The sequence below is a fragment of the Leuresthes tenuis genome, unplaced genomic scaffold (assembly GCF_036924035.1).
Source record: "Leuresthes tenuis unplaced genomic scaffold, fLeuTen1.0.hap1 SCAF_24, whole genome shotgun sequence".
NCBI lineage: Eukaryota > Metazoa > Chordata > Actinopteri > Atheriniformes > Atherinopsidae > Leuresthes > Leuresthes tenuis.
The window spans coordinates 14,330,995-14,345,839 of NW_027325378.1; the positions used below are offsets into that span (position 1 = coordinate 14,330,995).

At 39.8% G+C, this 14,845-nt stretch overlaps 1 protein-coding gene across 4 annotated transcripts in view; it reads left to right on the forward strand.

Moving 5' to 3' along the window:
• The first annotated feature begins 1,147 nt into the window (after positions 1 to 1,147).
• Positions 1,148 to 14,845, forward strand: part of myripb (myosin VIIA and Rab interacting protein b) — a 112,066-nt gene continuing 98,368 nt past the window's right edge. For 2 of the 4 annotated variants that reach the window (XM_072378587.1, XM_072378588.1), the window contains exons 1-2: positions 1,148 to 1,349; positions 13,926 to 14,134. In XM_072378587.1, the coding sequence (XP_072234688.1) occupies positions 14,025 to 14,134 (110 nt within the window). In that variant the 5' untranslated portion in view covers positions 1,148 to 1,349; positions 13,926 to 14,024. The remainder of the gene's footprint in view (positions 1,350 to 13,925; positions 14,135 to 14,845) is intronic. The other 2 variants (XM_072378584.1, XM_072378586.1) reach the window with 2 other exon arrangements.

Genomic DNA, 14,845 nt, shown 5'->3' on the forward strand with positions numbered 1-14,845 from the left:
TCAAACCCGCTGCCACGAATCATTACACCCGTGTGACAGTTTTCTTACTGTAATACTGCATGAATACAAAGAGAGCATCAACTGTGTGCACAATGAAATATTTACTGTGTTCATTTCTACTCTTATATGAATCAAGCATTACCAGCTGAAGAGAGACCTGCCACTGCAGTGGCACTGCACCTGCTATGTAGGTCAAGGGTGTAACTTATGCCAGTACACAATGACTCATGGACACATAATTGTACACAAAAATGGGCTCTAATATGTCGAAGTTTTACATTTGAACCTCACCCTGCCACTTTCTGGTGTGGAAAGTAGTGAAGCATCTGCCCCGCTTGACTTATAATCTTCATAAAGTAGCCAGTAATTACAAAGTTAGGTGAACTCCTTATTTTGCAAAAAAATTGACCATGTAGGGCAACAGCCCAGAAAGTGTTTTTGCTCTGCACCAGTCAGCACTTTTTAAAGACTCTGAGTGCACCAATAAAGTGAACTGAGAGCCGGGTTGTCTCTGTGGAACTTTGATCTTCATCAGCTTTGGTGTTTTGCCAAAGAAATCCAAAGGAATATATTTGATGCTCACTTTGCAACTTTGAATCCTTAACTGCTGTTTCAATTTTCGTTAATTCCTCTATTACGGAATAATGTAGCATCTATACACTTCTGTTTTTCTGTGATGCATTGTAAAAGCCACTAAGTCCTGAATCTGCATGAAAGTTCAGTAAGCTGAATCACTGCAGTAGCGAGGTTATGAAATTATTTGATCCAGCTGACGTGTGCTGGGACGTTTTCCTCTGACTGCACAGTGGATGTCTTTGTGAATGAAGCAGCCAGCCAACACAGTGCCACTTCCTCCCGCTGCAGGAACAGCAGTGCCACACAGGAGCGCAGGACGCCCAGGTGCCAGCACAGAAAAATTGAATTTTGATATCACGTCAACCAAGTGTGGAGCCACAATCAATTAGCTCTAATTCCCAACCCCGAATTTTCCAATGACAGCTCCATCCGCCCATTGTGAGTCCGCAATGTCTCACCGTGAATACGGAAAGGATCAAGGTTGGATGTCTAACAGCTCACCTCGCACGCCATGCACCCTATCTGCCTCCTCCTCCTCCTTCCTCTAATACAAACCTCGTGATCACCCATTCAGCGGTGCCTGCGTTCGGCGCTTTTGGGGGAGAAAACAATAAGCCGACCAGCCGAGGGGCAGCCGCGGAAAAGTATCCGGGAGGCAGACTGACAGGTGTCGCGGAAGTTTACACTTACAGAGGCGCATCCCTCTTTGCTATTATTTGGAATAACGTGGAAGAGGCTGTCACTGGCGGTCATTCAGCTCCCACTGATCCTGTGTAAGTGATTCTCCTCATCAACTCACCACGAATAGGTGGAGGTTGGTGTGTTTTAATGAGCGGAAAATACAAGCGTCAGCTGCCTGATTTAGTGTAATTTACGAACGTATTTACAGTTATTTGCAGACCTGCACGCCTTAGTAGGAAAATGCTGCTTGGTTTTACTTCACTGCAGGTGCTAAAGCTGACAGTGTCACTGCAGGATTTTTCACAGATGTTTTCATACTGTCAATGCTGCCGTGGCAGTGTGAATTAGATGAATAGGTGGCTCCTCAAAATGAGAGGAGCCAGGTGGAAATAGCTGGTGTATGACAGCTACTGAGTGCTGAATTAGAAAACTAAATCCAGGTCCAGGAGGTGCAGAAGGTGACTCATCTGTTTGATTAAACCAAAGCGGTCTGGTTTAATGAGCTGAAGTCAGTGAAAATCAAGTCGTGTTTAGTAACAGAGATATTAGGAAAGAAACAAACTTTAAGCCCAAGGAATGCAAACTGAAAATCCCAGCTTCCAATTAGGTTGGGTGTGCACAGCCAGGCTTATTACAGCTTATTTTTCTTTTTTGGTTTTGTGTTGTCGACAGTCACCTGTTGACAATAATTCTGGATCACAACCTGCAGTGTATTCACCCGTATACTGAATGAATCATTCTGCTTTTATGAGTAATTCATTCACGGAAAACGAAGATCCCACAGCTAGAAATGCAACACTTCATGTTCCAGCATTTGTCAGCATTTATTGACATGCAGAATTATGCAGGCAGATTCGACCATCGTCTGTTTTCAGTGCAACACTTTGGCTTGAAATGTGTTTGCACGTGCGCTGTAAGTGTTGTGTGCGCCTTAGAGTGTGAGTGCATCATCACAGATGGATGCAGCTGTCTCACTTTGTCAGCTTCCTCTCTTGCTCCGCATACTGGGGTGATTGTCCAGGTAGTGATTGATGTGACACAGCAGGTAGATGTCAAACAGTGATAAATGATCAAGAGCTCCTCCTCATACTAAGCTTAATACATTATTTTAATGCTCATACTGTGTGATATTTGGTTAGTGTTGAGGACTCTTAAGCTTGTTTTTTAAAGTGGCACTACTTTCCCTCAGTATTTGATTGTTAGAACAAGCGCTAGCGCAAAACAGTTCAAGCTTTTCAGGCACTTATATTTTACAGAAATGTCTTGCTCCATTTCATTTGTTTCATACTAGCGGGTTGTAGTTGGGTACACATTATCAAGAGATAATTTAAAATACCAATGTAATGTTTTTTTTCTGACACATTTTTGACTTGACGTGAGTAGGAAAAGCACAGGTGCTACTAATATCATTAACAATGCGTTCCATCCAAGGAAACCCTGACCGTATCACAGGAGACAGTTTCCACAATACCAGCATAATGAAACTGAAACATGTCAATTGAATTTAGCCATTATCATCATCATCTTTTAATGACATGCCAATGTATCTTATGTGGACAAGGTCTGTTTCCAAAATTATGGCAGAGGATGCTGTTAAGGGTTAGATAACAACAGAAAAGTCCAAATAAATGAATTTGAGGGCTGGTGAGAGTGAGCAGCCTATGATGACAACATAAACTTTTGTAGCTTTTTCTTTACTTGTCTGAGCTCTAATAGCACCGTAATATTCCATATCTCATATAGTCTAATATGATGTATATATGAGTTAGCCTTTGCAAAACTATGTGATAAGAATGTGTTAGCCACAATCCCTACTTTTTATGAGATATTTTTTCAACCTCTGCTTTACTAGTGCAGACCCACATTACAGCTTAGGGCCAGTTTATATTTGCACAGACGGACAGGTGCCTGAAACTAACAATGCAAAGACTTTGGAGATGACACTAAATATTGACCAAATGCTGATGGGCTGAAAGTTAGCTCGAGCCAGGACAGCGACCAATTTCCTAACAAAGAGAACATGCTCAAACAACATCTGCTGTGGACAAGCATCATTATTTAACTCTTAGTTTCACTCCCCCACAAAGCAGATGTATTTTCCACAGCAGCATAACCACAAGCAGCACACAGCTCAGGTTGTTCCACATCTTCTTTGATTGTGCCCTTAAGTGGCAGGAAAATTCTCCAACACGTCAATGAGTACTTGTAAAGCCCCAATGCAGAGAGCATGCGGAAGTGTGCTCAGACCTTTAGTGTAGGTGTGGTTGGATTCTTCTTATTGACTTTTCTAACTCATTACCAACCTCTTCCAAGGATTAAGTACCTGGAAAAGTATATAGGAGGTCATGTTTTACTATTACGCCATACCTTCTGTCATGTGTTGAAGTAAGTTTGAAGTAAAGCCAATCAAAACCATATCGGGAGGGATTGTTAAAAATGGTGTGGACAATTTCTGTGGCATTGCTAATAAATACTTATAATCGTTTCTCAAATTCAACTGCAGATGGTTTTGGCATTTTTATGCACTATAAGATATGTTTAGTTTTTTTTTCTTTGGGCTGATTTGATCGCTAATCAAAGATCTTTTCACATTTTGTGCTTTGCTTCTTGCTGTAAAGACAGATATTGCCACAGCTAGGGAAACTGAAATGCTGAGTTCACAGGCAATGAACTGCATTCACATTAACTGATAGCTTGACAACGTTTTTATTATTTACCTATTCTTGTTTCTTTTCTTTCCCACCCTGCTGGCAACTCTCTGTGTCATCTTGACAAATAGTAGTTATATATATGGGTAGCAAAAACACCTTGAACACCTATGTCTCTGCTGTCATGTGCCCGTAAGGAGACAAATTACCAATGGGAGAAGGAGAGGCCATCAGATGCAAAAACAGAGCTTGGATTTCAAAGTATTTGCGGTAGGCTGTCTCTAAGTCTTTTCAAGCACATGCAGCACAATTCCCACCACAGATGACATTAATTTCTGCAGTCATTTCAATGTGCTCACCTTCAATCCAAACAGTAATTTCACCGAAGTCAATCACAGCCAGTCCTTCCCTCTGGCTGTGACAAAAAGCTGATCCAATGGAGATTGTCTAAAACAAGCAGCTCATTTGGCGCTTGGCTGTGCCCTTTCAGCGCCTCAATGGGGCCTTGTCCTCAGTTTATTCATCCTCATCTGAGGTGATGGACAATGCCAGATCAGAGAGCTCTGCAGTATAGGATGAGTTTGATTTGTGTGTGTGTGTTATAGTGTATTTGGCATTATTGAGTATCAGTGTCCATTATTATGTTATAGTTTGATAGAGATGCATATGTTGTGTCATTTGGGAAAAAATACAATCCTTTTCCTTCAACTGAAAGTTGCATCAATTTGACCTATTTTCCCTCTGAAGTCATTCTCTCCCTCTTTCTGTACTGACAGTTTCAGCCTGAACGTGTTACTGTTGAGATCCGACAGTATTACACTGGTACACTTCATTGTAGTGCCAATCAAAATGTGATGGTGACCAAACTTGATATTTAGACTTTGTGATGGAATTGAATGGTTGGACTTACACCAACCATGCGACGACAGAAAATAGGTGAATATTAAATCCTTAATGTTTCAGTTGAGGTTGCACGAAGATCTGTCTTTGACATGTTAGAAAGGTGTTAGACTGAAGAAAACTTAAATGGGACAGAAAATAATATCAAGGCGTACACTATGTTCGCTGAACACCCTCAGTTTGTCATGGTCATTTTTGTCTTTTTCATTCAAACCTTTATTTAACCAGGAATAAAAAGTCGAGATTGAAAATCTTGAATCTCAAACCAGAAATTATATTCAGACATATGATTATAATAAGTGGGCATTTTATTTGAAATTCTAGTGTGGTGTGAAAAGAAAAGTGAAAAGTCTGCCGGTGGATGGTCAAATGATGCTGCCAACAATGTGTACCAGAGACCTAGAGTCAATATTCCTCCTAGTGCTCATGGTTAAAATCAATGAGATTTATGAAATCATTTTCAAATGCATTTCCCCTGTTTTGCAGACTTTTGTATTTGAGTTTTTTGACTGAGTTTCTTTTTTTTCTAAGGAAGAATTTATTGATAAGCAATTTAGAGTTAGAATATCTTAATATGCTGAGCTCAATTAGCTCAGCTCTCTACAAAACCGAGGCACTCTCACTGCAAACAAACCAGAGGGACTTTGGTTGAACAAATTAAAATGGATCTTTATCATATTAGTTGGTAAAATGAACCACAGGGAAATACATTTTAGTGTTTTCTTTTTCTTTTTTTTTCTTCTTGCCTCTATAGTCCAAGCTGAGCTTAGCAAGCTACAATTATGGGCTAATGCCTAATGTGAAGAGGATTGCAACGCTATCTCTACCAGTCCATAGACAGCTGCATTATTTTCACACCATATTGTTTATATTAACCAAGTCTGGCTGTTTGGGAATCATGGGCTACAATCTGACAGTTGTTGGTAAAAAAAAGGTAAAAGTGTCAGTCCACAACCTGTCTTCACTTAGCAGATAGAGTTGATTTGTGAAAGAACGACTGACCGATTATGCATTCAGTGTAACCTAAAAAGCATTTTTGATTGGAATAGCCCAAACTTTTCTGCACTGTGTACAGTCTGATGGCTAATTTCTGCATTGTGTGTTGCTGTCCCATAGGGTATGCGTCACTAAAGCTTTGAATGCTGACACTCTCACACATAAGTGATTCTCAATCACCATCATTGACACCACTCATCATGAAAAAGACCCAAATAATTGCTTTGTGGCAATACAGTAATGACCGTACTGTCACGGTATATTCATCACCTTAATGCATTAGTTACTGGAATTGAAGATAAGCCAACCACTACTTGTGTTGGATATTGTTTTGAAGCTGATAGATTAAGATTTAGTCTGCCAAACTGGGGAAGTGAGTAAATTCCTCACTTTGAGGAACTTTCTCTGAGAAGAATCGGTGTTGAGATTTAGTGTCAGCTGTACCCTGTCTCTTGCCCACCTGGGATAGGCTCCAGGCCTCTGCGACCCTGAGTTAGATTAAGTGGGTATAGAACATGGATGGATGGATGGATGGATTTAGTGTCAGGGTATGACTGGCCTTTACTTAAGAGTGGGATTTGGGAGTAATATTCTAAAACTTTAATGTGTGTCATGAGAATTCCGGTATCACCTAGTCTTTTTGGCCTAAGTGCTACCTTGGAAGGTGCTACCATCATATAAGAGTCTGAAATAATAACTGAAATGCAACCTGTTACGACTACAAGTTAACCTGTGGTCACTGACACTTTAATAGGATTGTCTAATAAGATCACCATAAACTACGGCTGTGCCTTGATTTTGGTTACATTTACAAACACATTTATGACTCAGAAAAAGTTAGTTATCATGCATATCGCTCTGGCATGCAGTCAGCTGTATGTACTGCTTCCAGTTAGCAGGTACACACAAAGATGTTGGAGGTGCTCTGTAGGATTTGTCTGAGTGGTGAAATGTGGCATAAAGTTGAAAAGTGGCATGTGCAGTTGTGCAAAGATACATTGTGGAGGAAAAAATAACAAATAGGAAAAAATAAGGCTACTAACTGCAAAAATTTTCTAAAAATTAACCAACTTAAACTTGTCAGCCATATAATTCAATGTAGGGCTCTAGCACTGTGATCTTTCCAGGCCCAAACTGCAGGCCTCTCTCTCGCGAGAAGCTGCTACTCTAGGCTTTTTACTGGAAGTCCCTCCTACAAGTAAAACCAACATTAATTAGCAGTCATTCATGTCTCACAAACACATTTATACCATGACATATTGCATGAATATAAATGAACCAGTAGAATTGGCATGGTAATGAAATACTCAGATTCACTACATTTCTAAGTCTACTGAATGAGCATTCTTTTAACGTTACCAGAAACACCCCTATGTAGTTTTGTACTATTGGTACATCCCATGCATCTTGCTCTATAAAAGCATTGGGACACAGGTGAGACAAGAAAACAACATATGCAATAATCCAAACACCAAATAAAGGTTTAAAAATAAGATTTCTTGTTAAGGATAATGTTCTGCTCAAGACAATATTTAAAGTGGAGCATAAAACAAGAAACATGACACAGCATAGGCTCCACAATTCAATAAGCCTACCAGATGGAATAATACAATAGAACAGTAACCTTTGTCTGTATGTGCATGAAAACTTTGGTCTTCTTAAATGTTTTTCTGCATTTTTGCAGGATGATGGAAAAAATGGGTGAAAAAAGCAATTATGTTTGACTGGTGTTACTCCCAATGTCGAATAACTAGATACAGGGGGTGGGGGTACGTGAAAGAGTTAGTCTACACCCCTCAGTGGAGTCGGCTCAACCACAGCAAGGAATGCTAAAACAGTTTATGTCATGTAACTAACATTCACCAAGAGGGTTCATGCCTGGCTGCCAATATTATATATTGACTGAAGTCGGGATCATTTTAGTTTAGTTGATGTAATTTGGAGAGAAGCCCTATTTTTACATCATATACAAAAGATCACACAAAATGCCAATTGCCATATAAGGTTATGTTGACCTACCCACTGGAAATAATATAACTATTGGTGATGATCAAATCTGGATTGTAAGAAAAAAAATAATATGCCCGCATTTTGACCCAGATTAACCCACTGGAATTGATCACGTACCTCTCTAATTTGCATAACCCAAAAAACATTTGATCACGATCTTCCTGGATTCCAGAATGCAAGTCTAACGTAATTGTTCATCATCATCATCATCATTATAATCTCTCATGACGTGTCATTAAGCTCAACAGTCATCAATGCTAGCGCCATATCTTCTACTGCACTCTCTACTCATCCTCCACCACCATCATCAGTCATGAGTGCTGAAAAAAAGCCTGCACACTTACACATTTCATCTTACCTGACCTCTTTTCCTGAGGGGTCAGTCTTTTTTAAGCCAGCTAACTGTCAATACCAATCTTACATTTTGTGTTATGCATTTTGGCACTCTTAACTTTTTTTGTTGTTGTTGCTGTTCAGTGTCCAAAAAAGCAGAGTTTTAAAGACGTAATTGGGCCCATTGTCAATTCATGAAGAAAAAAAACAAAGATTATGTTCCGATTTATCTGTTTTATGGGCTAGTTTGACGAATAACATCAAATAATGTGATTTACATGTTACATATGCATCTTCAGTCAATGGTTCTGTTAAAGTCTAACCTGACATGCCAGATGGTTTGTTTTGCTGAACCATCATGGAAGTCCTCCATAAAAGAAGATGTGAAAAGGGCATGTGATTTCAAGAAATACTTTGCGTGTGATTGAATGAAGCATCTCTCTATCAAAATTATTAGCAAAGCAGAACCACTAATTAGTGGATGGAAGACAGCATTTTCAATTGTCTTCATACCTAAAATTAGCCTGTAGCTATCGGTATAAGACGCTGAATGGTCCGAACTTATGTGTTTCGGCCAAAGTATAGCTTGGAACCTATACACATAAATTTTCTCCTAATCACGACCTCACAAATCCCTACAATAAATGTGCCATGCAAAGCACCTAATTAATGTTGTCAAATACAAATGCTACTGTTGATTAGTTCTTCTTCACAAGTAATAAGGGCAACAACTGAGAGGAAGGCCAACAAGAAGGTGCTTTTTGACACAGAAATCAAAGAACTTATGGACCAGGAAAGCTTAGTTGTCCCTAAGCAGCCATTCTCCACTGCCACTAATGCTTCCTGTCCCGTAGCCTGCCAACTGTGCCTGCTAACAGCATTTCACACTAGTGTCGCTGTTGTTATGTTCACATCGCAGCAAGCTGTTGGAAAGATGTTTAAAAAAGGCCGCTGTGTTTTTCACTGTTCATTGGAAGACATTCACTGAACGTTTACATTTAGACCGCAGAATTTTGTGGCCAGTGGTGACCCAAAAGTAGCTCAGCAAATGAACCCATTATTGATGCAACATGTGCGTGCTTTAAACTTTAAATGCTTTAAAGTTTCATGTGCATCATAAGAGCATTAGCCTTTTTTTAAAATCGATAAACACATAATGGCAAAGTCAATAATTTATCATTAGGTTTAACCTCTCAAATTGTTTTTATTTCAGAGGCTGACCAAAGGTTGCAGAAGACATTTTTAAGTTTTCCTTAGAACCTTCAGAGTTTTGTAAATGACTATGGTCAAAGTGGGAAGTATTACGAGATCGTAGAATAGTGTCTTTGAAAGTGTCTTTATTGCTGTGATGCTTGTGTGCAACTACTCAGCAGCACCAGAAGAAGAACAGTTATTGTACATAGCAAGTCTGAAACTGGACGGTTGTAGGACTGATCTTTTTTTGGCTGTAATTGTTCTTAAAAGCTTTCAATGAGCGGGACCTAAAGTAGATGTCACTTAAAAATTGGCTTAATTTGAAACCTTGCAGGCTGCGAATAGATGATCTTACTGATTCTGCCACATCAGGTGTCAGACTTTTTCAACAGAAAATGTCCGTAGCAACAAGCCGATCTCTCCTCTTCACCCTGTAGATGGTGAACGTTAACCTATGACAGCTCCGATTAAATGTCGAGCAGAATTGGAGTTTTCTTACATCTTTTACAACTGAGAGGTGCTTATCAAGTAATCATGGCTCACAAAGACAGCAGCAATAACAGTAATGTTTGAATGTTTATGATGATATGGAGCTGTAAGTAATGTGTGATGTGAAATGAATATAAATGTGTGAGAGGCATCATAACGCTCGCAACGATCTCCGCAATTTCTGTCTCGCTTAAAGAGATCAAAAGCAGTGGACGTGTTTTTCTTTTTTCTTTTTAGAGTGCAGCTCTGTATGTGTGGGTGCATGCCGGGCATCTGCATGTGGATAAGTGTGTATTTTAACATTTTGTGGACTCTGTCTCAGACTGACATGCTTTTGCAGGGGTGGAGGACAAAGTTTCTTATCACACTGGCTGAATCAGGAGTGTTTGTGAATGGTATTGTGACAGTCTGTAGTTTTTTCACACTGTGTGATAACAGATTTGTAAGACTGCAAGATTTATCTTTTTTTTTTCTCCATTGTAGCTGAATGTGACTAAAACCTCTTTCTCACACTTAACACGCGCTTGTGTGCCTGTGTATGTTTGCATTTGCCCTTGTAGATTAGGTGTTATATTCCCACTGATACATGACTCAGACACATCTGATAGAATTTTGAGGATAGAATGATAAATGTCATTAAAGTTTATCTTACTTTGATAAATTAAGAAGCGTTCAGGGATAAATGGAGAAAATATCAGTTACAGATACCATGTGTCACCAGGATCACCAGCTTTTTGTTTTCTTTTTTAAAACAGTAACATTCATAAATAGCGGTCAAGATTGAGACAGGCCATGAAATGAATAGGAGGAATGACTTGTGAGCTGACTGAGAGGAGTGATGCTCTTTTAATGAAAATATTTGCTTCATGATGATCTGGCCTTCTAAATCATAATTGCTCCCTCCGCTGCCAGTGCTCTCACATCCTGTTTAGGAACTGCTGTTAATGGGCCTTCTACTCCTGTCCATCTTCTCATCTGTCTTTACTTCTCTCTTCCTCTCCTTTTGTTTTTAAGAGATCTGCTTCCGTCTCACCACTTGCCCGAACACGGGGCATGTCCACCTTACCCCACACACGAGTGTCAGGTTAGGTCTAAACTCAAACAACTAAAAACATACCTCATTCTTTAAAGTAGGAAAGCTTTTACTGTGTATGATGATTTGAATCTTTTAAAGCCAAGGACCACCCACCCGAAGCCCTTTTAAAACACGAGATGTGCAACATTGATGGCTTCTTAACTGTTAAACTGATGGCATTCAGACATTGATCACTTTTACCTTCATTTTCCAAAGAACTTCATTCAGACATGCTGGAAAGTGACGTCACAATGTGCCCACGATATCTAGTGTTTGTTTGAGACTGGATAGAACCTCAAGTGAGTTACATCTCTGAAGTCCTCAGGGTTACAGTTTTATGACAACATGTCGTATTAGTTTCCAGATGGGCAGAGGTTGTATAAAACAAGGAGGCAATGGACGAATACAGCTGAGAATATAACTTTATTTACTTGTTAAACAGTCACATAATGAGGAAAAAATTATTAAGTGCTGCAGCTAATTGTCATTGGTGAAAACATGAAAAGAATTTGGATACCGCTGTCATTTGTTTCTATCATAACACGATCTGCCAGATTTCTCTCAACAGCTGATCACATGCCAGATTAAATGGTACTGTGTGTGTCTGTTCATATGTGTGACTGAAGCTGTTCAAACTTGTGCTGTGTTGAAAGTGATATGTGACAAGGTCCAATCTAGTCAGATTGAAGTTACAGAATGTTATGGAAAAGCACCAAGAAGGGCATTCAGACATAAATTGCTCCAGCCCTCCAGTGACCCTGACTATGATAAAGCAGGTACAGAATGAGTAGATATTGCTACTCAGGAGCTGCTGGTTAAATCAGAAGGCTGCTGGTATGATCCCCACCTTCCTGGGCAAAATACTGAACTCCACGCTGTCAATGTCTTCCTCACTTCTAAGCCATTTTGGTTTTGGTAAGTGACTTCAGTGCCCTGTGATGGACTGGTGACTCATCTGGGGTGTATCCTGCCTCTTGCCTGATCGCAGCTGGGATAGGCTCCAACTCGTCCGCGACCCTGAACTGGAAGTGGGAACAGAAACTGGAAGTGGGAACAGAAAATGGATGGATGGACTTCAGTGTCCCTGAAGAGTAGAGTAAAGCTAGTGTACACTCCTCAATACGTGGTGCTCTTAAAGTGAGTTGTATCACACAAAAAAAATAGGTTTCAACTTAGGGTAATAATGGGTGTTCAGGTATCAAGATTGAGTTTGCAGTATCAAGCTTCCATATTCCCTTCTGCGTTGTGATTCTATGCAGACTGAAAACACACCTCTTATGGTGTTCACGTTTGCACCCATAATAAGATGGCTGCATGGAATTTTGAAGAGAGCATGATGTTACGGTGCATGAAAGGTTTTAATGTTTGGTCATCCTTTATTCAGAGCACATTCTGTGCTGACATCAATATTTATGCATGCAAATACTGATATGACAGAATAGAAAGCAGTATTGGGAGATGGTATGTCATATGTTAATTAGCCATGTGCTCTGTGTTTCTTATGCATGTTGGCCAGGTGGAACCAACCTGGAAAAAGGTATTTTTCTACTGTTTAAGTAAAGCATGTACTGAGAAAACACAAAAATAACAAAGTCTGTTTTCTTTAGTAAAGTTTTTCCCCAAAATTTTTCTTTGTCAAAACTGTGATCTGTTGAGTAGCTTGGTTCTTACTAGTTGCTAAACTTAACATCAAATGTAGCCTACATTATGTGCTTGTCTAGCTGAGTGATTTATAGTTAAATTCATACAAAAATAAGGACATTAGCATCAGTTTATGTGTTTTATGGTGAGCAAAACTTCTAAAAGCGAATGTGGTAATTACACCACAGCAGGGTTTTCCAAATGATGTGCTACAGCACAGTGGTGGGTCGTGCATGGTCCAGGTATGCTGTGGGATTTTACATTAATGTCACTAAACAAACCCAAATTGAATTATTTTTTTTTTACTACGTCACTACTTTGCATGGACTCAAAGCAGAAGCAAATTTTTACACCATGAAAATATTCCAAAAATCCTGTTTTAAGGGGAATTCAGATCCGTTCTCACAGTTGCTGCATAGTGGGAATTTTTGCAGTGTGGCACGTCAAAGGTTCAGATTGATAGCCAGGGGGAAAACAAAATCCACAAGGGAGAAAATGGATCATTTTCTTTTATTGAGCAAACCACATCCGCCAGTGCTGATGGCCCACCCAATGGTTTGCTGACTCATGTTTTGAAGCCTTGACTTTCACATTTTGGCCATTACCATCTCGGTAAACTGGAAGTAAAAAGCAAGCAGTTGATCTGACTGAGAACTGCAGATGCCGTGCACTTCTTTTAGGAAGTGTCTTGTTGATTCCAACATAGCCCCATTCCAATGCATACCCTGCTTAATCTTCCATTTCACTCTGAAGTGGATCTTAATAAAAAAAAAAATAAAAAAAATAGATAAAAAATTCCATTGCCATGTCAAATCAACCGAGAAAAAGGGTCATTTTCTCATAGGCTTAAATACAAAAAACTTCTGTTTGTATGCATGAGGTTCTCCATGTTGGCTTTCAGAAAGAATGTGGGGTTGTGACACCATCCACAGCGGTCTCCAATAAATAAATACATAAATGAATATAATTACACAGAGACTGAATAAATAGGAGCGCTGTTTATTTGACCAATCTAATTTATTTTTTCCAAGTGTACCTAATGACGTGGCAACTGTAAATGCAGAATAGACTTGAGAAACAGTTAATCTTTCATAGCACTGAAACTGACTGGGAGAATACAAATACAGGCAGAGCATTTTTAATTGATTTTTCTGGACAGAGCCAGTGACCTAAAGCTCTATGGGTTCACATGTTTCACAAGTTCAAATGAAATTAGATATCAAATTGTCGAAATGCATCTTAGCAGACCTTACTTTCTTTCAATTTTCAGCTGCTCGGGCAAGAAACAAGCACCGCAGATTTTGTTCACCAGTCACAAAAGCAGACTTTTCAAATTTACTTCCATCTTTTTCTCACATTTTTATGTGTTTCTCTTCCTGCAGGATTGTCCCAGCCTCTGCCCCCGGAGCAGCAGTGCCAGTGCCTCTCCTCTTCCCTGCATTGACCAGCAGCAGAAGCTCATTGTGGCAAGGGCAGAAAAAATGGGCCGCAAGCTGGACCTGTCTGGCCTGACGGACGACGAGGCAGAGCATGTCTTGAAAGTGGTTCAGCGTGACATGAAGCTGCGAAAGAAGGAGGAGGAGAGGCTGAGGTGAGATGGCATCTCCAGCCAGGGTTTTGCACATACAGTGTGACACATACACATTGAGAAGAAATGACCAGAAAACAAAAAAACAGACATTTTTGTCTATTAAGACCCATTTATATTTATAGAATGGGTTTTGTTGCCATTTACTTTCTTTCTGAAGTTTGCTGTTGCATAATCTGAGGGAAATATTGAGGCGTGTTTTTTAATCAAAGCTGTTGCTCCACAGAGCCGCCGTCTTATGCAGCAAAGAATTAGACGCTTATTTGGTCTGTCTGGTCTTTGGGGTCATTGTTTTCTGGGCCTTTGGGCTCTGCTCCGGTGTCACAGCTTCTTACTTAACATGCCACACATTCTGGCCCATTCCTTCTCCTCACTTCCTGTCCCTCACAGCCTGTGGTCAGGGCAAACTTATTTTAGTTGCGATAGGCAACGGAAGGTTTTGAAAAAAGTGAGAGCTTGGATCAGTGTTGTGCTGTTTCAGCAGGACAATAAATGGGATTTTTTTAAAAATTTTCAGTGTATCTAATGTCACAATACAGTGACAGAATATCTTTTTTTTTTTGCTGAGTTTGAATGTGGTTGTTGCCTGCAATTTTTGAGGTACAAATATTCTTTGACCGGGCGCCAGCTATTTTGTTATGGAGATTTGTCGTTCGTCAGACTTCAACAGTGATCCTCAGTGGTTTATTGTTCCTGAGTGGATGCCACAAGTGA